Here is a 22,695-nt window from a genome sequence, read left to right as displayed (position 1 = left end):
GGAAAAAGAGGCTACAATTGATATTAGCTCACCAAAATTGGACAGTTGAAGACTGGAAAAATGTTGCCTGGTCTGATGAGTCTCGATTTCTGTTGAGACATTCAAATGGTAGAGTCAGAATTTGGTGTAAACAGAATGAGAACATGGATCCATCATGCCTTGTTACCACTGTGCAGGCTGGTGGTGGTGGTGGTGTAATGGTGTGGGGGATGTTTTCTTGGCACACTTTAGGCCCCTTAGTGCCAATTGGGCATCGTTTAAATGCCACGGGCTACCTGAGCATTGTTTCTGACCATGTCCATCCCTTCATGACCACCATGTACCCATCCTCTGATGGCTACTTCCAGCAGGATAATGCACCATGTCACAAAGCTCGAATCATTTCAAATTGGTTTCTTGAACATGACAATGAGTTCACTGTACTAAAATGGCCCCCACAGTCACCAGATCTCAACCCAATAGAGCATCTTTGGGATGTGGTGGAACGGGAGCTTCGTGCCCTGGATGTGCATCCCACAAATCTCCATCAACTGCAAGATGCTATCCTATCAATATGGGCCAACATTTCTAAAGAATGCTTTCAGCACCTTGTTGAATTAATGCCACGTAGAATGAAGGCAGTTCTGAAGGCGAAAGGGGGTCAAACACCGTATTAGTATGGTGGTCCTAATAATCCTTTAGGTGAGTGTATATGAAACGGTTTACGTAATGGATGCCCACTCCAGCACTGTGTGTAGCATTTACTATTAAACGTGATAGTTGTACTGCACTAATCATCGATCACCTGTCCTGTGAAAGGCACTATAAAGCTGACGTTTTCTGATAGGGCTTACATTTATCACTCAAGGATATTGATTCCTGCGAAAGGCACTATATATTGTCACACATGTACGCATGGGAGGCAGCTAGAGGGCTTAAATAAGAGTAGTGCCATGCCAGACCAGGGGGTGGCGAGCTGCACTAACTCTCTCTCTCTCTTCGTCCTCTGAAGACTCTCCTTGGGTGCCGGTGCCATTGATGACATCACTTCCTGTAGCGGGGCTCAATCAGCACAATGAAAAGAATGGCAGCGGCTAAAGCAGACAGCATCATTTTTGGGACTCTTTTTATTGCCACAGCCCACAATCAGATTCTTTTATGTGTCACGCAGCCAGACAACATTGTCACATCAAGTGTCACGGTGGGCTCCTCCACCAAAGGAAAGCGCTGCTGAGCCACCGCACACACTCGATACACATGACAATAAATTTGAACTTGAGCACTGAAAGGGTTGGAGGGGCACAGGGTGGCATCAGCTGCAGTGGTGGCTCTAATATTATCAATGAACGATGCCAGCAGTGACACATTTCTAATAAGTTCTCACCCTGCCAGTCCACTCACGTAGGCACGAGCCAAAGACGCCACCCAGCTTATCTGGCATTTACTTCATGGGCGAGACACAAACAAAACTAAAGCTTTGGACCCCAGTGTTGTGTTGCCGCTGATGGACTGGCATCTCTATAAAGCACCATTCATTCTTGCCCATGGCCTTCACATTAAGTAATATCTAGTTAGCATTCTAGTCCATACCCGTCAAGCAGACACAGAGGGTGAGGTGCCCGCAGAAACTCCCCTTTTTCTGGCACTCCTATTTATAGCGCATATTTTGAAGTCTGTTCGTTCTGCCCCCTTCCCACCTTGCCCCGTTCTCTTGCCAGTATTACTTTCCAAGAACTGGCAAAGGGAGCACCTGAATGAAAAAATGAGAGCGCCAATCCCAGCTTAATGTTTCACTGCGCTGCAGGGCAAAAGAACAAAAAGACTTAAAAAAACAAAAAAAAAAAAACTCTGATGCCAGTCGGCACACATAAGACGACATTCTCAAACCTGCTCAGTCCGGTTCAGGGCTTCAGGAGGTGGCGCCTATCCTGGCTGGCAGCCCTTGGGTACAATGCAGAGAACTGCCTTGGGTGGGTTACCATGCCCTGGCAAGGCACACTCAGTTTCTGTGTGATGTTTGCAACTTTTTCAATGCCAACTTTAGACTAGGCCAGGCTGGCGCATATCCTGGCACAGAACACAAGTTGGGAACAAACCCATGACTGGGTGCCAAGTTCATGTATAATGCAAATACATTTGCAGCGTCTACTGTATGTGGTGTTTGCATGTCCTCGCTGTGCTCATCATTTGTGTACTGGCACTTAACTCAGCAGCATTGGGTGCCAGGCAAGAATAAACCCTGGATGGGGTGCCAGTACATTAAGCGGACCCATGTCCTCTGGCATGCAGCATGGCGCAGTGGTTAAGGCTTTGGAATTCAAACACTGAGATTGCGGGTTCAAATACCGTCACTGACACCCCGTGACTCTGAGCAAGTCACTTCACCTGCCTGTGTGCCAATTGTAAGTCACTTTGGATAAAAGTGTCACCCAAATAAATAAATTGGCATGACTTTGGGGTTGTGGGAAAAACAAAACTAAGCTAAATGCCACATAGATGGCAGGTGGTAGGACTAGGACTGGGATGCTGTATCTGTAAAGCAAGGGCACTAACTGCTGTGCCACTGTGCTGCCCAAGTAGAATTCCCTTGACTAAATTCCACAGATCCATGGCTGAAAGACACCGTACCCCTGTTCCTCTGCCATCTCTTGGTTACCCAATTTTCAATTTTGTTGAAGTGTTGTCTCAATTGAAAATCCAAAATCAGACTGGTACCTATCCAGGGCAGCACTGGCCACAAGGCTGGAAAAGACCCTGGATGTGGTGCCAATCCATTAAAGGATGCACTCACACACACTGTGTGATGTTTACATGTTCTCCTTGTGCCCACATCTACTTAGACCAAGCTGGCACCCATTTTGGCAGCAATAAGTACAAGGCATGAAATTAACATACACACTGTCCTAGAAATGTCTTTGCTAGGCTCGTATGTTCTCCCTGTGCCCACATTAGTAGGCATGTCTAGACCAGACTGGTACCTATCATTGCAGCATGTGCCACAAGGCAGGAACAATCCCTGGAAGTTGTGCCAATTCATTACAGGACAAACTCGCTTGCACTATCTGTGATGTATAAACGTATTCTATGTGCCCACATTTATACAGACCAAGCTGGCACCTATTTTGGCAACAACTGGGGCCAGACAGGATCAAATCCACAAAGGTGGTCTATGAGAAGACTGTGTGATATTTATATGTTCTCTCTGTGCCCTCATTGGGATGTAATTTATGCCAGGAACAGACCCTGGACAAGGCGCCAGGTGCCACGATGCCCTGACATAAACTGTCAGCATGATGTGCACATGATCTCCCTGTGCCCACATGAATTTAGATTAAGCTGATGCTTGCCTCAGCAGCACTTGGCATGAGTCAGGAGCAAACCTTGGATGGCACTCTAATCTATTACAGGGCAATGTCACACTCATTCACACAATACCTGTGATATGTCTGTGTGACATTGGCATATTCTCTGTATGCCCACATTGATAAGTGGTGCCTATCACTGCATCATTGGGCAAAAGGCAAGAACATACTCTGGAAGAGGTGCCAATCCACTGCAGGATACCCTCACAGAAACTGCCTGCATGTTTATATATTCTCCCTGTGCCCACATTAGTTCAGATTTGGCATGATCTTCTACAGGGCACCATCACACATACCGTGTCTGAGATGTCTGTCTGTGTGATGCTTGCATGTACTCTCTGTACCCACAATTATACAGACAAGGCTGGTGCCTATTATAGCAGTGGTAGATGCCAGGCAGGAACAAACCCACATCCACCATCGGTGAGATGCGTATACGATGTTCACATTGTGAAGGCTAGGGGGTGCCACAGAGCACCAAACCCCAAAGCACGAACACACAAACAGAGTCCTGGGTTCAAATTGAAGGGGTGTTTATTATAAAATGCTTAATATAAATGATTAACCCCGCATTTCTTCTTCTTCTTTCTCTTGCCCTCTCGCCCCACCGCACTGCTACTCCACCAGGTGAGTGGTGCCCGTCTCCGCTCCCAGCTCCGACTCGCCTGGACAAGACAGTGCGCTCTCTTTTACTGAGGACCCGGGTGTCCTTACTGTGATGTGGTGGGTTATAAGAAAGCCAGGGAGATCCTCCCCTGGCAGCGCCCCCAGTCATCTGCCAGGGATCCCAACAGGGCTGGTCCTCTGGACTCCAACTCCCATTCAGCCCTGTGGGTGTCCAAACTGGGACACTGTCACCCGTTAAAGTGGGGGATGAACTGCTTCCTGCCACACCTTCCTGCCAGTTCTTGTACTCTTCAGGCATCCCACCCAGGACGGGGATCATAAGGCATCCCAACTGGGCATTGCCTCCTTTTAGTCCATCCTTCTGGGTAAGGACTCCACCTCTCTGCCCAGGTCGGGAGGCTCACCCATCCTCTGGGGCAGCTACAGCCTGTTCTCCCTGTGCCCACATTGTAAGGCACATCTAGACCAGGCTAATGTCTGTCCCAGTAGAACTGAAAACAAAGGGGTGCCAATCCATCACAGGGCACCCTTGCATATACCATCTGTGGTGGTGTTTCCATGTTCTCCCTGTGCCCACATTGATGTTCTCCAGGTACTCCAGTTTTCCTACCACACCCCCAAAAGAAGTTCAGCTTAGGTTGACTGGCAAGGAGTGTGCCCTGTGATGGACTGGCACCCAGTTTAGGGTTGATATGTGTCACGTGCGCCCAGTGCTGATAGGAAAGGTTCTGGTCTCCACAAACCCTGTACTGGAATAATCAGACTGGGAGGCTTGATCTAAATGTACAAATGAAGGCTTGAAGAAGCAAAGGGCATTTCTAAAGTGGCAGCACAAAACAATTTGTCATTTCCGCTCCCCCTGAAAGTCACCAGCTATGACCTTTGAAACAAAACAAAAAGCGTTGTCGCCCTCCCACGCCTCAGACTGTAAGCCATGTGCCCCTTTCAGCTGACAGCGTGTGACAGACTAATGAGCCGTTATCACTGGTCGACCTTTACAGCCTGGCAAAACGATTGGCCGCTCACTTCCGCCCAGCGTGACTACCGTTGGTGGTGGGTGGGAAAACTTCACAGGGGCCACCATTCTGTCCTTACGTAGCACATCTGTGACTGACTCCAAGTCAGGAGGTCTCTCCTGGGGGTACGGCAGGAACCAACCTTGGGTGGGGCACTACCAGCCCATGACTGGGCACGCACACACATCCAACCATGCCCATTCTTGTACAAAGTTTTAAGATATGAGAGGAAAAACAACAACACAAGACCCAGGTAGAACATGAAGACTCCACACACACACAACCCTGGACCTACACAGCCACAGCACTCACCCCTGTGCCACTCTGTGTTCTTTTGTAAGCAGAACACTGGTAATGGGACATTTCTAAAGACACGTGTGACACGCTAACTGACAACCGTTGTGTTCCTGCCTTGTGCCTGCTGCTGACCGGACAGGTGGACCCAAACTCAGTATGAGGTGTTGAAATGGACGAATGGATGGCTGGAATTGCATTCAGTACCACCCTGGCGTGACACATCAGGTAAACATGTCATTTGGTATCCTAGTGGTGTGGGCAAAGGTGGTGAAATCTGGGGAGTCCATGCTGGGCTACGTCATAAACAGGCCAGGAGGGAGAGAAGGGGGAATTGAGTCTCTGAGCCAGGCAAAACGAAACCAGAATGTAATTCAAGAATCGGTCGTCTTAAGACGCTGTGCCAGTCATCTTAAGACACTGTGCCAGTCGTCCTGTGCGCTACTGAGGAGGTTTTCAACAACTAAACGATTATCTCAGACTCGATTGAGCTCGTCGGGTGTCACTGTACTCACGGCTCTCTCAATGCGATTTCGGAGATCATCCAGTGTTCTTGGAAGTGCTGACAGTCAGAAACTCTATGACCCCCCTTTTTCAATTGGCATGTGATTGCCTCCTAGGCACCTCGCGGTTGTAAAAATATGGCACTTTGAAACGGAGTTTGGAAAATCCAAGAGCTTGGACGCCATGTGCAGAGTGGCAGCAGCATGAAACAGAGGAGGATCTCCCGAGGGATCATCTGGGTAAATTAATATAAACAAATCAGAGCATGGCAAGGTGGCAAGTGGTCCCTACAAGGCCTGGCACTTGTGCTTCCATGAACTTCTGCCTCCTTCCAAAGTCCTAATGTGCATAAGGTACAGTGGATTGAGAAACTATTTGGGCATCTTCAATTTCTACAGCCTTTATTGTGCAGTACAGGGTGGTCCAGATCTAATTATGCAATTATGAAAAGGCGAACACATCGCACCCGCTGTCCGACTGACAACCGTCTCCCCGCCATTTTGGAATGCAGGGCAGGTGCTGCCATCTATTGGCAACAAAAAGATTTTTTTTGTGCATTCTCTATTTAATAAACTTAATAATTAGATCTGGACCACCCTATAGATTTCATTTCAAATGGGTAAATGTGCCCTGTTTGCCCATTAGTCTACACCCAATAACCCATAACGATAAAAGTGTCCAGAGAAAGGTTGGCAAATCTATTAAATATCGAAAACTGAAATGTCCCATTCCTAGTCGTATTCAGAACCCTTTGCTGTGGCACCCCAATTTGTGCTCTGATCCCTCCTGGTTGCTTTAATTGTTCTTGAGATGTTTCCAGAACCTGATTGGAGTCCAACTGAATTGACTGGACATCACTTACAAAGAGGGTCCCACAATTCACACTGCATGTCAGGACTAAAACCAAGCCATGAAGACCAAAGGAACTCTCTGTAGCCCTCCACCAACCAAATTGTGCTGAGGCACAGATGAGGGCAAGGAGATCACAACCTTCTGTAAAGCTGTGCGTGTGCCCAGGAACACAGTGGCCTCAAGAGCCACCAGGACTCTTCCTAGAGTTGGCTGACTGACCAAACTGGGTAACTGGGCAAAAAGGGGTTTGGTGAGGAAGAACCCAATGGTGCCCTCTAAGAGAGCTTCAGAAGACAGTAGGACAACCATCTCAGCTGCACTCCACCAATCAGGTGTTTACAGTAAAATGGCTGGACGGGAGCCACGCTTGAGGAAAAGGCATTTTGAGAGCATGAGGAGAAAGACTCTCTGGTTTGATGAGACGTAAATGGCACTCTCTGGGCAGAAATCCAAGCACGAAGTCCGGTGAAGACGAGGCACAGCTCATCATCTGCCAAATGCCACCTCTACTGTGAAGAATGGTGGTGGCAGCAAGGAGACTTAGGATGGAGGGAAGGATGAATGCAGCGGAATACAGAGAGTTCCTTGAAGAACGCCTGCTCCAGAGTGTCCAGGGCGACGGTTCAATGACCTGAACTATACCGCCAAGACAATGCTGGAGTGGCTCTGGGACAAGTCTCCGAGTGTCCTCGAGTGGCACAGAACACGTGTGCAGCGACCTGAAGATTGACGTTTACAGACGCTTCCCATCCAGTCTAATGGGACCTGAAGAAATGGGATCAACTGCCCAAATCCAGGAGTGCAAAGCTCGTAAAGACTTGGCCAAGAAGAACGGGAATTCTGAAACCGCTGCTAAAGGGGCTTCTACAAAGTGCTGAACTGAGTGAGGGTCTAAATACTTCTAGGAATGACAGATTACAGATTTTGATTTCTAACAAATTTGTAAACCTTTCTGAAAATGTGTTCTCACTGTCATTATGGGTTATTGCATGTAGATGGACGCAAATGGCAAATGCATCCATTTCAAATGAAACCTACAATACAGCGCGATTCACAAAGATTCATCCGATTTCAAAACAATTTATTTCACTTGTAAACCATTGCATAACAATGCAGTAAATTGCAAGTGGTTTCGGTGAGCATAAAGTTTATTATGTCATTTTACAAGTGCTCAACATGACCTTCACCAGCTGTACGGATAACATCAACGGGATAGTCAAATTCATCTCAGACTCGATTGAGCACGTCGGGTGTCACTGTCTCAATGCGATTTCGGAGATCATCCAATGTTCTTGGGAGTGGTGACAGTCAGAAACTCTATGACCCCCCTCTTTCGATTGGCATGTGATTGCCATAGGCACCTCACAGTTGTAAAAATATGGCACTTTGAAATTGGATGAATCTTTCTGAATCACCCTGTACAATAAACTAAAGGTCGTAGGGAAGTAAACAGGATCTCAATACTATCTGACCCCACTGTATATTATAGGTATTATTGAATATTTTATTTTATTGTGTTGCTGCTCGACCGCACGCTTTCTGGGCTAGCTGTCCCAGTACTGAGTCTTGGGATGGTGGAGCCTGCCCCGGCAGCACTCTAATCTGGCATTGTGTAAAACGGTTAACTTAATTCCACTGTTTGTTTGCTAAATATCGTGACGCCTACCGTGAAATTCTTACCTGTATTGACTAATAAACACAGTCGAACCCGCGCTTACAATTGTAATGAAAGGTTGACTTGGCCGGCATTTTGAAAAGTCAGTTTCGTTGTTTTTTTTTTTTTTATTGCAGAATTAGTTTGAAGATGAATTCCGCTTAAGTACTAATCAATACTTACATAACTTGTGAATAATATGTGGTAATGATCACGTCACTCACGCCCAACAGCACGCGGTGCTCCGACTTCGTTAATCATCTGCAGAGACCATGTGGGGTACCTCGACGGCGCTCGTACTCGAGCGAGGGAGGGAGGAGGGGCGCGCCCTGGCCACTAAAGCCAAAGGCGTGCACGCGCCGGGAGGGATACACTTTAATAGACTGTATTAGGCTCGTACCATGGTAGCTTCCACGTCTCCTTAAACTGTACTGATCGAAGCATGTGAGGAGCGATCACCGGCAGGCGGACAAATGGCAGCCGCTTCGGAGAACGAACCGGCGGCCGGGGACAAGATAGGAGTTTTCCTAAAGCAGAAGACTCACGAAGCCAGCGACCGCTCCCTCGGGAAAAGTCCGTCGGACGAGCCGCATGTCCTCCGCCTGGCCAGGTACTCGGAGGAAGCCGCCCTCAATAGCGGCGAGGGGAACCCTGGTGCCTTGAATAAAGCGCACGGTAAAGCCGCCGCTAAGGAGCACCGGAGGACGAGTTCCCATAGACTGGTAGTACAATATATAGTGCCGTGTATGAAGTCTTACGGCTTGTGCATCGTGGACCGCTTCCTCGGCAGTAAAGTCGGGGACAGGATTTTGAACGATGTTGTCACTCTGCACCAATGTGGCAAGTTTCGGGCCGGGGAGTTAGTCAGCAAAAAGTCGGATCAAAGCAAGTCGATTCGAGGGGATGAGATCCTCTGGGTTGAGGGCAACGAGCCCGGCTGTGAAAGTATCGGCTACCTTCTCTCCAAAATGGACAAACTCATTCTGTACGCCGACGGCATGCTGGGGCATTACAAAATCAGAGGCAGACACAAGGTGAGTGTTCTTGTCACGCAAAAAACTGAATGCTAAACTCGTTTTACGTTTAAACATGACAAACTGATGTCACATGAAAGAAGACGCCCCCAATCCCCCCCCCCCGGCGACCCCGAATTGGATTATGCGGGCTTTAGAATGTTGTGTTATGAAACAAGTCGTGGCCCCTTGAGCAGCCTCCCATTCTGTTATTGTGGTGTTTATATATATATATATATATATATATATATATATATAAATCCCCTTGGTGGCATTTGAGCTTAAATGAAAGTAAACCTGACTGTCGCCTTATATGCTAGCCCGCTTTTTAATTCCACGTTCCGAGTTCTGTCCGCTTTCTTGCAACTTGGACAGGATTTCAAATCCACTTTTGCCGATTTCTGTGGATGAATTTAACGCAATTCGTTTTTTTCAGACGCGAGACATGAAAGATAAAGGCCCACCTGACGGGCACATTTCATCAGTAACTCTGCTGCGTTAAGCATTCGAGCATCTCGATCGCCGCTCGCGTACATGCTGTAAAGGGTGTACTCAATGGCGGATACCACGCCCACTGTAGTGTTGGTTCCGCCCATTCGGTTCAAACAGGGTGTGTGTGTTGGGACATTCCGAGGGACCTGCCTTTACCCCAAAGCGCAATAAACCGACCGGAAAACACACACACATATATATATATATATATTGTTAAAAGCTAAAACAGTCTGAGCAAAAGAAGGAAGGTTAAGTCCTCTTTAAACGAGACATTGCTCTCTTCGTGTTGTTCTTACTTTTGGCGCGTGGAAATCGGAAAATCGTGGGTCGCTGTCATCCGAAGGATACGATGTGGACCCGTACTGTAACCTATGACATAAATAATAAACGTCACTTTCCCAGCGATAATCTCAAAACATTTATTTGGAATTGATACTGAAGAATAGAGCAAAAGTACGCTTCGGAGAGAAAAAAAAACAAACATGCTAGCCCAACCCCTTTTGGTAAAGACGAGCACGGGCGGGGGTACGTTTGTCCAATCAGCGTCGCGCCTGCGGTAGGCCACACGAGAGTGGTTGCTCCGCCTCCCGCAGTTACCTCTAGTTCGGCACGTTCACGCGGTGTCCAGCTGAGCTACTGAAGACTGTTTGCGTCTCGGCGCACGTACAGACGGGCATTATAGAAAGCGCATATATAAGGATGCACGTTTGCGTTTCCACTCAGACGTTAACAGGTTTGTGAACAGCGTGACACGATCGTCACCTCCAAGGTCTGTTGTAAGTGAAGTTTTTGGCTAATGGAATATCTCCGCGTTATCTCCAGCGTGTGAGGATTTGCTCACTTTGTATCTGGGACTGAGATTAAGCCGTGCGTGAGTCGTTTTGGGCACAATGCCGCTATTGCAGCACGTAATGCAGCTGGATCTGGAGAAACTGGCGCTGCAGCATATAGTCCCCTGCCTCCTGGAACGCGGCTTCTTCTATCTGGATAACTTTTTGGGGGACCTGGTTGGCCAATGCGTGTTGGACCAAGTGAAAGAAATGCACGCCTCGGGTCTTCTCCATGACGGACAGCTGGCGGGTCGCCGCACTGGAGTGTGCAGAAGACACATCCGCGGGGATAAAATCGCCTGGGTCAGCGGGGTAGAGAAAGACTGCGAGGCGATCAACTTCCTGCTTTCGTTGATTGACAAGCTGGTGATTCTGTGCGTCGGGAGGCTCGGCAAACACGACATTAAAGAGCGCTCGAAGGTAAGCTTGAGGGTGGGGTGGTCGCACAAGGTGGCGAGGGGCAGGCGCTCAGCTAAAAGAGCTCCGTGCCTGTTTAAACGTAAAGCGCTTCTGCATACTGGATAGAATACACGCGAACGAACGAAGTCTTGGCAGTACACTCTTAATAATTGTGCTTCTGTAAAGGCAATGTACAGGCTCTCGTGGTTACTCCTAGGTCCATTGCTTGAGAAAGGAACACTTTATTCTGAGAAAAGGTTCTTTGTATGTAAAATTGGATCCTGAGGCTTTCAAGAATATGCGGACAGAACAGAAATCTTTAACGTGATGTAGTGAAGGCAACCAAACCGGATCAAGAGAGCCTGAATTTACAACTTAAAAAAAGGTGTCAAAGTTGCTCTTCATAGGGCAGGGGTTCCCCATCCTGGGTATATTTTCCCCCACACTCTTACTGTAGGTTCTTTAATGGCAATTTATTGGGTTGGATCATGTCATTTTTGGAAAGGGTGGTTTGGCACATGATATTGACCCATTGAGCTTTGAGAAGGTTCATTATATGTTAGGCAGGTCTGGTGGTCAAGGCTTTGGAGATTTGTGGGTTTGGATCCAATGGTCATGACCAAGGATAACTCGATTCAGCTACCTGTGCTGCAATTGGGGAATAAAAAAGAAATGTGGCCAATTGTGCATCTCTAATGTAAGTGACTTTGGATAAAAGGGTCAGTCGGATAATGATGATGATGTGGACAATAGAAATCTTTGTTGTTTAGTGCAGGATACTAACTGGTAAAGAAAATCTGAACGTAGCCTGTATGCTATTCTCATTTTAAAATCCCGAGTCCATTTACATTTTACAAATATATTCTCAATTCATTTTATGGATTGTAAGGTTCTTTCTTGAAGAGAGATAACAATGCAGGTATAACAGACAATAACTTTGTATAATGTTAACGTTTACCCCCCGGTGGAATTGAAGAGTTGCATAGTGTGGGGTCTGCTAAGTCCCTGAAGCTGCTCCTCTGTCTGGAGGTGATCCTGTTCAGTGGATTCTCCATGATTGATAGGAGTCTGCTCAGCGCCCGTCGCTCTGCCACGGATGTCAAACTGTCCAGCTCCGTGCCTACAACAGAGCCTGCCTTCCTCACCAGTCTGTCCAGGCGTGAGGTGTCCTTCATCTTTATGCTGCCTCCCCAGCACACCACTGCATAGAAGAGGGCGTTCACCACAACCGCCTGATAGAACATCTGCAGCATCTTATTGCAGATGTTGAAGGACGCCAGTCTTCTAATGAAGTATAGTCGGCTCTGTCCTCTCTCATCAGTACAGATCATCAGTTTATCATCCAGCTGCACCCCCAGGTATTTATAGATCTGCACCTTCTGCACAGTCACCTCTGATGATCACGGGGTCCATGAGGGGCCTGGTCCTCCTAAAATCCACCACCAGCTCCTTGGTTTTGCTGGTGTTCAGGTGTAGGTGGTTTATACAGTATATACAGTAATAGACTTCTTTGTATGAAATCTTCAGTTTTGTGGCAATAAAAGAAAATAAATTGAAACAATAGTCAGACATGCTTGGATTTATAAAAAAAAAAAAAAGAAAAATCCAGGGTTATGTGGAGTGACAATTCTAAAGCAGCGTATGTGACGGACTGGCGTCCTGACATCCAGGGATTTTTTCCTGCCTTGCTATCCTATGCTTGCTGGGGATGGACTTCAGCATCAGGAGGAAACCGTTTGGAGGATGGATGGTATCTTGAGTAACAAATATCCAAACTCGACTGCCATCCTCCATTTCACCTCCACATAGCTCTTTGTTGCGGAGTACAAACATATATAATGTACGCCCTTTTCTAGCGACAATCGATTCACCACCATTCTGTATTTGAACACCGCAGGGGTTGCCCGGTGTAGCACATCGTTACTCCCGTTCTCGGGCTACACAGTGGTGCCGTTTTAGACACTGTCCACGCACGCAGAGATTTTAAATGCTACACCCTGTGAAACGTCACATACATAAATATGATTAAAGAACCCATCCATTCTCCAACCCGCTGAATGAATCCAAACACAGGGTCACGGGGGGGGGTCTGCTGGAGCCAATCCCAGCCAACACAGGGCACAAGGCAGGAACCAATCCCAGGCAGGTTGCCAACCCATTCCACTGTGGGTTAAAGAACCATCAACAGCAAATCAAATTAACCCTAATCCATGAATGGTGGTCTCCAAGACCCCCAGTTGCAGATTTTTCAAATTTTTTCCCTTTCAAGGTAATACGACAGCCATGAAATTTTCGGACTTTTCATTTTGTTGTCTTGAAAAATGTGCTGCAATCAATTAGATTAATAGATATGATAGATATGAAAGGCACTGCACGATTGATTGATAGACTCTTTATTAATCCCAAGTGGAAATTCACAAACTCCAGCAGCAGCAGCATACCGATGATAAAAAAACAATATTAATCTGCTTCTCAATAGCTTAGTGCAAATAAGTGCTACAGTAGCACAAAGTAGTTGGGGGTCTCCGAGACCCCCTTTTTGTATGAGTGTTTTTGCTTTGTTTTATATTTGAATTTGTATTTTCTTTAGTTTAGATTTCCTTAGTCCATTTCCTTAGACATTGCTGGTGTGTAGTTTGTTGAAGATCAAGTCCAGTTGATGTGTTTTATGAACAAAAAGAGTCAACGACCAACAAAGAAATTCAATGCAAGTGAAGCCCTGGCTGAAAAAATGAAGGAGTTGTTGGATTTCGATACATCAGACAACTCAAATGACGAGGACCATGATGATGTGTCAAGTGATGATGAAACAGCCCCTTGGAGATGGCAGCAAATGTAGCTTAGAAGTGATGCCATCACATGTGCCCAAGGGCAAAGGAAAGAGAGAAAGATAAAGGCCGCTTGCTCCCAGTGCAAACTTCCGGTTTGCCAGGAACATTCAGAGCATTCGTTCCCTTGCAAACAAGTTGAAGTCGAGGGAGATTGTGAGTCTGACGTCTTGTTTTAGCGTCACTAGGACTGTATGTTATATGACTTGGTGAACACTGAAGACGCATTACTATTACAAAGGTAACCATTGAAAATTTACATCACATTTACTTCATTTCAGAGGTAAAAGGAAAATGGCATTCATGGATGAGGGTTAATCATATATTGAACAATTATTATGAAGGTAAAGTTGAATAAATCAGACTCGGCAGCTGCACGAATAAAAGGTCAAGTACCACTTGTGGTGTTAAGAGCCAGTCATAGATGATAAAGCTGTAAGTTAAACTCCTACTAGTGTTTGCTTAAAACTTTATCCTTCTAAGATTGGCTTTTACTTCTGGTGAGCAGAAAGGGCTCAAAGGTTAATAGAAATCGACGTTTTGTACATCATACTTGTTTGCAAAATTTGGTTGGCCGAAGTGAAAGCGAACTCGCAGTACCGTGTTTATACACACAGACACTCGCACTCGGCCATAATTCCAAAAGTGGTATTCGGGGACTCGGGGAGGTCTAAGACGTCGATTTAGCAAAATCTCCAAGTTGCATTTTTGGACAATTCCGATACTGTCCTTGTACTTTGTATATGAGAAAAAAAAGGGTACACCTGGAGAAGTAGGGTCTGAGCTGCCTTGAAAGTTTGCCTGTTGTAATCTGTCCAGTTAGCCATTATGGATGCAACGGGAAGTCAAGCAAAAAAGGACCCTCATTTACTGGCTAACGCGGTACATCACCCTGCTGCTCCAGTCAAACGCGTGAAAATGTCTGGGTGACTCCAAACGTTTGACTGGTTGTGTATTTATGGATCAAAAGAAAAAGGTCCTCTCTGGATCCTCCATGCAGACCAAACATGGTTTCCCCAATGGCATCGCTCTGAAGAACCAGTTTGGTGCCTTCGATTTATAAGAGGGTACACTCCTAAAAATAAAGTGCTAAAGCGGATCTTCAGAGCGGTGCCAAAGGGGAACCATGTTTGGCCTGCATGGAGGATCCAGAGAGGACCTTTTTCTTTTGATCCGTACAGTAAACCAAGTGAAATCCCAGTGGGTCCTGATTTTTAAAAGGACTCTCAATGCACACAATAACTTGAGGGAAGTTCACGTTTTCTTAACCTTTTGGTGTCCTACTGGGTAGCCCACTATACATTACAGGTTTCATTTTTTTTTTTTTACTTTCTCGTATACAAAGTATTTGGTACAAAGTACAGACTTCTATTAACTCTTGGGCTATTTCCGTTAAGTGGACGTGGAATGTTTTATTCATGCAGCTGCAGAGTCCGATCTTATTCAACTTTTACAATAATTGTTCAATATATGATTAATCTGATTTGTTGTTGATCGTTCTTTAATGTACAAAATAGAATCCTTGTCTTGCGGTTTACTCCTCAAATATCCATCCCCATATCGGAATCTGTGAGAAAGTCGAGGGGGCACTCCTGATTTTCCAATTTAGGGGCTTTACCCGCTACTCGCTTCGCTAGGCCAAATCAACCCCTCCCCCCGCACTAAACGCCCGCAACTTCACGTCTGTGGATTTCACTTTCGCCAAACAACCAATCTTTTAATTCTCGTGGATAGGCCTGTTGATGACAACACGAATTAGACGATCTACGAGTCTCCGACTTGAAGTTTAAAGACCGACAATCTCTACATACTTCTGTCATATCACCTCTGTCCAGATATTCGATCGATTTTCACTTTTACCTTTTCGTCAATATCGCACTGAATTTTGATTTCATGTCTGGCGTTCCATCGTGACAACGCAACGTATAACTGCCCGTGAGTGAATTTCAGTTCTTTCTCTCTACACGAGCTGTGCCTGACAATAACATTCACACAAATGAGAAATGACTGGACCGCGTGTGTAGTTGTCAATGTTTTAGATGTGCGCGGAACTTCTCTAAATCTCTTTGCATAAAGTCTTGTCTCGCAGGGCTGGAAGTTTTCTCTCGCGGGATTTCACTTTCACCAAACAAATCTTTTAATTCCCGTGGATACGCCTCCTCATTGTGAAGAAACACTACTGATGGCAACAGGAATTAGACGATCTACAAGTCTCTGACTTGGTTTAAATCTGATCTCTTTTCACTGTTCAGTTATTTCACCGAGTAATCCTTTCCATTTTTTTTTTTTTTTGCGCTAATGCGATCTTTACTATCAATTTTTTGAGACTTTTCAATTTTCATATTTCTGTTATCTCTAACCTGCTCCACACGTGTATCGCGCCAGCGTTTTTGAATTCTTTACGACGTTCTACTTTGTCATCTACTCTTTGTCTTTTATTTCCGGCCCCGGGTGTTTGGTTAAATCTCTTGGCACAAAGTCTCGTCTCGTGGGACATCTCTCTGAGGAAAATCGCATCTCGTCTCTCTTCCCAAAAATTTTTTTATTATAATAGGGAGAAATATTTTAAGTTTTTTTTTTTTTTTTCCTTAAGCACAACTTCACAAGCACAGAACTCGTCCCAGAATGGAATGGTGTTCAGTCAGTGAAGCACTGGAGCTACGAGGAAACGCACAACTCGGTAAAGAACCGTAAAGTGCCATTAAAGAAGCCGCGTTTTTAAGGAGGTGGTATTGGGGGCTTAAACCTGAAGCAGGAATGCAGGCGCAGTTTCCTTAGGGTGGTTTGGGGGTCTGGGGTGGGTGCCAATGACAGCATTCTCATGGCCATCCGAAACCAAAAGAAGTGGGACGTTGCAGTGTTTGTGCGTGTCACTCGCTTATAATATGTGTGATAATGGAGTGCACACATTTAGCGTCCATTTTTACACTCCACGTGTTTAGTGGCTCTTTGCTTTAATAATAACAATACAGTTGAAACAAAAGATTTGAATGTCTCTGCTCCGGGTGTTTAGCTCTGCAGTGTTTTTGGAAATCTCTTTTACTTGCATGGTGGCACGGTGGGCTTCACGTCATGGGGTCCTCCCCTGTGTGGACGTTGCATGTTCTCCTTGTGTCCATGTGGGGGTTTTTTTCCCCCAAACACATGCCGGTCAGGTGGACTGGCGATGTAAATTGGCCCCTGGTCTGTGTGTGTGTGTGTGTTCACCCTGGCGTCCTTTTCAAGGGAATTGCCCTGCTTCCGATTTGTTTGCCCGGGGATGTGCTGCGGCTTCCCCCTCCACACCGCTCAGGCTAAATCGGCTTTGAAGATGGATGAAGTGACCTTTCACCTGCCACCATTCCGCTTTGCATTTACTTGTATTGAGGGGCTGTTGACCACCCACCCGATGCAGTGCGTGACAGGATAGCGGTCACAATTGCAATGAAGAGGCAGGATGTCAATGCCGTGGCTTTTTTAAACACTGTAGCTTTCCTGTCTTTATCTTAAAGCACGTTTCTCTTTCTCTCCCCCCCACCCCGCCACCCCAATTGCCAGTTACAAACGTAAGACCACCACGTAGAAGCTTTGACCGACGACACAACCTACAAACACATGCCAGGCTTAATGCTGGCACTCTGACTCGGCGGGTCTGCTGTTCGTCTGTTCCTAAGAAACTGAGACGCTGCGTTTGACTTTTTGTATTCCGCACGCGACTTGAATTGATGTGATTTTTTTTTTAAAAAGGCAGAGTGGTGCAGTGGGTAAGGCTAATCCTGAAGGTGTGGGCACAGACTCCTCTACGGACACTGTGAGACCCTCAGCAGGGCACTTCACCTGCCTGGCAAAGACTGGAAACACAAAAGAAAAGGATCTGCTTGTACCTCAAAAGCCGTAAGTCACCTTGGATGACCGCGTTGACCAAATCATAAGTAGTAACAAATAGAAAGAAAATATACGTGAATGATTGGGAGATGGAAGGCACTATAAATAGCAGGCAGGAAAGGCAAGTCTGATGGATATCTTGGTAGATACGCAGGCAGTGTGGCCCAGTGGTCATGGGTTTGGACTTGTGGGTTCAAATTCTGCTACGGACCCTGTGAGACCCTTAGTGGGGCACTTCACCTGCCTGGGCTGCAATTGGAAAAACGAAAATTGGGAGTGGACTTTCTCATAGACTCGGATATGGGGATGGATAAACTGCAAGACAAGGATTATTTTTATATGATGTTAAAGAACCATCAACATCTATTCAAATTAATAATATATTGAACAATTATTATTAAGGTAAAGTTGAATAAATCAGGCTCTGCAGCTTCACGAATAAAAAGGTAAAGTGCCACTTCTAGTTAGCGGAGAGAGCTTAAAAGGTGATAGAAATCTACGTCTTGTACCTCATACTTGGGTCAATCAAATCTTGAAAAAAAAAGTGAAAGTGAAGTCAAGTTATCGGCTTTACAGACAGACAGACAGACAGACACAACTCAAAAAATGGTATTTTTAGATGCGGGGAGGTCTAAAACGTCAAATCTCGACCTCGTACTTTACCTAAACTTCATATACAACAAAGTAAACATGTAACCACTTGTATATCAAATTTCATAAGTAGCCTTGAATAAAGATGTCCGCCAAGTAGTAATAAGTAGACAGACAGATAGGAAAGGCACTATATTGTAGGTAGGTAGATTGAGAGAGAGATGGGAAAGACACCATGACAGAGCTCTTCATCGGAGCCACATTAAGACCTTTAGAGGCCCGAAGCACTTCAAAGATTTTGGTGCCCCACATATATGAGCTGCACAGTAGACGACTAAACGGGACAGCCGAGATGACCAAGAAAGAGAGAAAGATCATTTGAGCCTCAGTGGACTGATACCACATTCACATTTTGTTGTATTCCCAAGATGAATATATTTCATTAACCTCTATTATTACTATTTTTTTAGAGCCCAAAATCACACAAGAAGTGCTGCAATGGGCTTTAACAGGCCCTGCCACTTGATGGCCCCCCAGCCTTGACTCTCTTAAGAAAATGAAGAAAAACTCCCAAAAAAAAAATCCCTAGTAGGGATAAAATGGAAGAAACCTCGGGAAAGGCAGTTCAGAGAGAGACCCCTTTCCAGGCAGGTGGGGCGTACAGAGGGTGTCAAAAAAAAGGGGGGGGGTAAATACAACACATTACACAGAACAGAACAGAACACAAGTCATCCTCAATACAATAGTGCAACAGAAATATTACAAGTACGGAGCAGAATAATATATGTGTATATGTAATATTATGTAATTATTGTAATTTAATGTGGAAGCCCCTTTTTGTGGACCCTGGTTCAGCCACACTATTTGCAGTTTTGCACCATATGTTCCATGGGAAATCCGGCAATGGAAAAATTTCCATTGTGCCCCCCTGCCCTTGATGCCCTAAGCACGTACTTATTTTTGCTTAATGGTTAATCCAGCCCTGATCTAGATAGATATGCAGGCAGTGTGGCGTAGTGGGTAAGGCTTTGCACTTCCACTTGCCTGCGCTCCAGTTGCAAAAACAAAAGAAATGGAACCAATTGTATCTCAAATGTTTCAAGTCGCCTCGGATAAAGTTGTCAGCCAAATAACAAGTAACAGATCGAAAAATGTACTTGCATGATAGTTAGAAGGGACTGTATAATAGACAGATAAGACACTATAGTGGATATCATGATAGACGAGCAGGCAGCGGGCCGTAGTGGACTTCTAATCCTGAAGCTGCAGCTTCAAATTCTGCGACCCTGAGCAAGTCGCTTCACCTGCCTGTGGGGCAACTGGAAAAAGAAGCAATGGAAGTGACTCAATCACAAATGTTGTAAGTCGCCATCAGCCAAATAGTTAAAAGTAATTACAGATAAATAGACTGATAGATAATATTCGTAGAAGTATAAAACAAGCGGCACTATATAATATAAAAATCTGGCCCCGGACCAAATAATAGATTCATATGAATAGTACTTTACTTCAGACCCGGAGGTTGCGAGTTGAAATTCCGCTACTGACACTCTGTGACCCTGCGCTCCATCTGGAGAAAAACAAGACAAAAGGAACCAATTGTATCTGAAATGTGGTTAGTCGCCGCGGATAAAGGCGTCAGCCAAGTAAGTAAATAAACGTTAATCATCCCACCACGCACGTACTTGTAATGCGCAGATGTTTTCTGCATACTTTGCGATTCCCGCAGTCGGTACCTTAACGGTTTGCTATTGATTAGATGCAAACGCTAAGCCATTCGGGAAGCCCCCTTTTTTCCAGTTCATTTGTTATCTGAGCCGAGCCCTGCGCTCCCTTGAAATCGATGAGTCAGTCTGTCGGTCGGTGGCGCTCAGCCCGTCTCAAGTGTGGCACTTCGTGTTTGACTTCGGCGGCCTCACGCGCCGCACGTAGGCCTGTCATTAAGAGCTCAGCGCGCTGGCAGAGAGCCAGCTGGAGTGCGCGGGCCGGACGCGCGTGCATGTTTGCGTTCGAATGCTTGTATACACTGACGTGCACGCGCCCCCGCCGGCTTCTCTCGCCTACGAGAATCGCATTGGATGACCTGCCCCGCAGGGTGTCTACGCTTGACTGACAGAAAAGGGAAAAGATGACATTTGATCGGACTAAATATGTCTGCAGTTTTCTGTAAGGCAATCCATTAAACTGAAAGTAAAACAGCCAGTCGTTAAGCAACCCAGACGAGCTGTAATTTAAAAGCGTGACGATAAGGTGGACAGTTTTGTATGCGGGAACGCAATGCGTACGAGGAGAACGTGCAAAGTGGGACTCTGTGCAGGGCGCCGCATGTGCGCGGATTGCACGTTCTCTCGGTGTACGTGGAGTGCGGCAGTTTTAAAAGAAAGATCTCCTCTACCCCCGCCCTTCAATGCAATTATTTGTTTCAGGTTAATCCTGAACTGTCAATCACTTCAGCAACACGCCTTCAATGGAGGACCCCAAACCTTACATCAGTGATGAATGAATTGAGGTGTGCAAAACTTCAAGAGGGGGAAGAGAGTCCGGAACCACAAAGTTTTAGAATTTAAAAATGGCTTATGGCTTACTCACAATTTAAATTTAATCTCTGGAGCCTCCACCTTGGTGGTCCAGTTAGGTGGAGTGGGCACCAATAGAGTCTATCTGAGCTGCAGAGCTTCACTGTGGTTAACGTTAGGGGGTGTGGGACGGTCATTGGAATCAAAAAAAGCAAAAAGGAACTGGGGACGGGGGCTTCAGTCTGTGGAGATCCCAGATGCCGGTTTCTGGCTTCACCTCTGCTCTGAATTTGACACTTTTATCTGCAAGTGTGGGTATCTTCTGGGTTTGCTGGTTTCCACTTTATACCAAAAATGCTGCCAGGGTAAGCAGCAGCTCCCTGCAACCCTGAACAGGATAAGCGGAGCTGGAAATAAAATGGATGGATGAGTGGAGACTTGCACTCTGGGTGAGTCATAATTACTGAATCTATTTATATATTATACTAGTTACGTTAATATAAATAGATTAAATAATTAAAACTCGCCCAGATTACAAGTCTCCACTTATATATATATATATATATATATATATATATATATATATATATATATATATATATATATATATATATATATATATATATAACACACACATACAGAGTCATATGAAAGAGTTTGTGTGCAATTGGTTTCAAAGTAGCAACTTCCTTTTAATATATGCCATGCCTTACAGACACAGTAGTATTTCAGCAGTTTATTGGAGTAACAGAAAATTAGCAATATGCATCATCACAAAATTAGACAGGTGCATAAATGTGGGCCCCCCTACAGAGACATGACATCAATACTTAGTTGAGCCCCCTTTTGCTCCTTTGAGCCTCCAGACGTTGTCCTCCTATAGCCTGTGATGAGTGTCTGGACTCTGGACGTTGGTATTTCTGACCATTCTTCATACAAAATCTCTCCAGTTCAGTTCAATTTGATGGACAGCCTGCTTCAGATCATCCCATAGATTTTCGATGATATTCAAGTCAGGGGACTGTGACGGCCACTCCAGCACATTGTACTTCTCACTCTGCATGAATGCCTTTGTAGATTTCCAACTGTGTTTTGGCTCATTGTCTTGTTGGAATATCCAACCCCTGCGTAACTTCAACTTTGTGACTGATGCGTGAACATTATCCTGAAGAATCTGTTGCTATTGGGTTGAATTCATCTGACCCTCGACTTTAACAAGGGTTCCAGTCCCTGAACTAGCCACATGGCCCCACTGCATGGTGGAACCTCCACCAAATTTGACAGGAGGTAGCAGGTGTTTTTCTTCTTCTTCCGCCATGCAAAGCACTTTTTGTTCTGACCAGATAACTCCATTTGTGTCTCATCAGTCCAAAGCACTTTGTTCCCGAATGAATCTGGCTTGTGTAAATGAGCATTTGATACAACAAGCGACTCTGTTTGTGGTTGTGAGTGCAGAAAGGGCTTCTTTCTCATCACCCTGCCATACAGATGTGCTGAATTGTAGAACGATGTACAGATACACCATCTGCAGCGAGATGTTCTCGCATGTCTTTGGAGGTGATCTGTGGTTGTCTGTCACCATTCTCACAATCCTGCCTCTCATATGCTGCTCCTGTATTTTTCTTGGCCTGCCAGACCTGCTGGGTTGGTTTAACAGCAACTGTGCCTGTGGCCTTCCATTTCCTGATTCCATTCCTTACAGTTGAAACTGACAGTTTAAACCTCTGAGATGGCTTTTTGTAGCCTTCCCCTAAACCAGGAGACTCAACAATCTTTGTTTTCAGATCTTTGGAGAGTTGCTTAGAGGATCCCATGCTGTCTGTCACTCTTCAGAGGAGAGTCAAAGGGAAGGAAGCACAACTTGTAATTGACCA

At 45.6% G+C, this 22,695-nt stretch overlaps 1 protein-coding gene across 2 annotated transcripts in view; it reads left to right on the top strand.

Moving 5' to 3' along the window:
* Window positions 1-8,630: 8,630 nt before the first annotated feature.
* Window positions 8,631-22,695, top strand: part of egln3 (egl-9 family hypoxia-inducible factor 3) — a 29,487-nt gene continuing 15,422 nt past the window's right edge. The window contains exon 1 of one of the 2 annotated variants that reach the window (XM_039741368.1): window positions 8,631-9,322. In XM_039741368.1, coding sequence (XP_039597302.1) covers window positions 8,762-9,322 — 561 coding nt within the window. In that variant the 5' untranslated portion in view covers window positions 8,631-8,761. Of the gene's footprint in view, window positions 9,323-10,154; window positions 11,044-22,695 lie in introns of those variants that run through there. The other variant, XM_039741369.1, reaches the window with a different exon arrangement.

This window comes from Polypterus senegalus, chromosome 18 (assembly GCF_016835505.1).
Source record: "Polypterus senegalus isolate Bchr_013 chromosome 18, ASM1683550v1, whole genome shotgun sequence".
NCBI classification, from domain to species: domain Eukaryota; kingdom Metazoa; phylum Chordata; class Cladistia; order Polypteriformes; family Polypteridae; genus Polypterus; species Polypterus senegalus.
The sequence above is the reverse complement of the archived record's forward strand: the minus strand, read 5'-3'. Positions and strand labels throughout refer to the sequence as shown.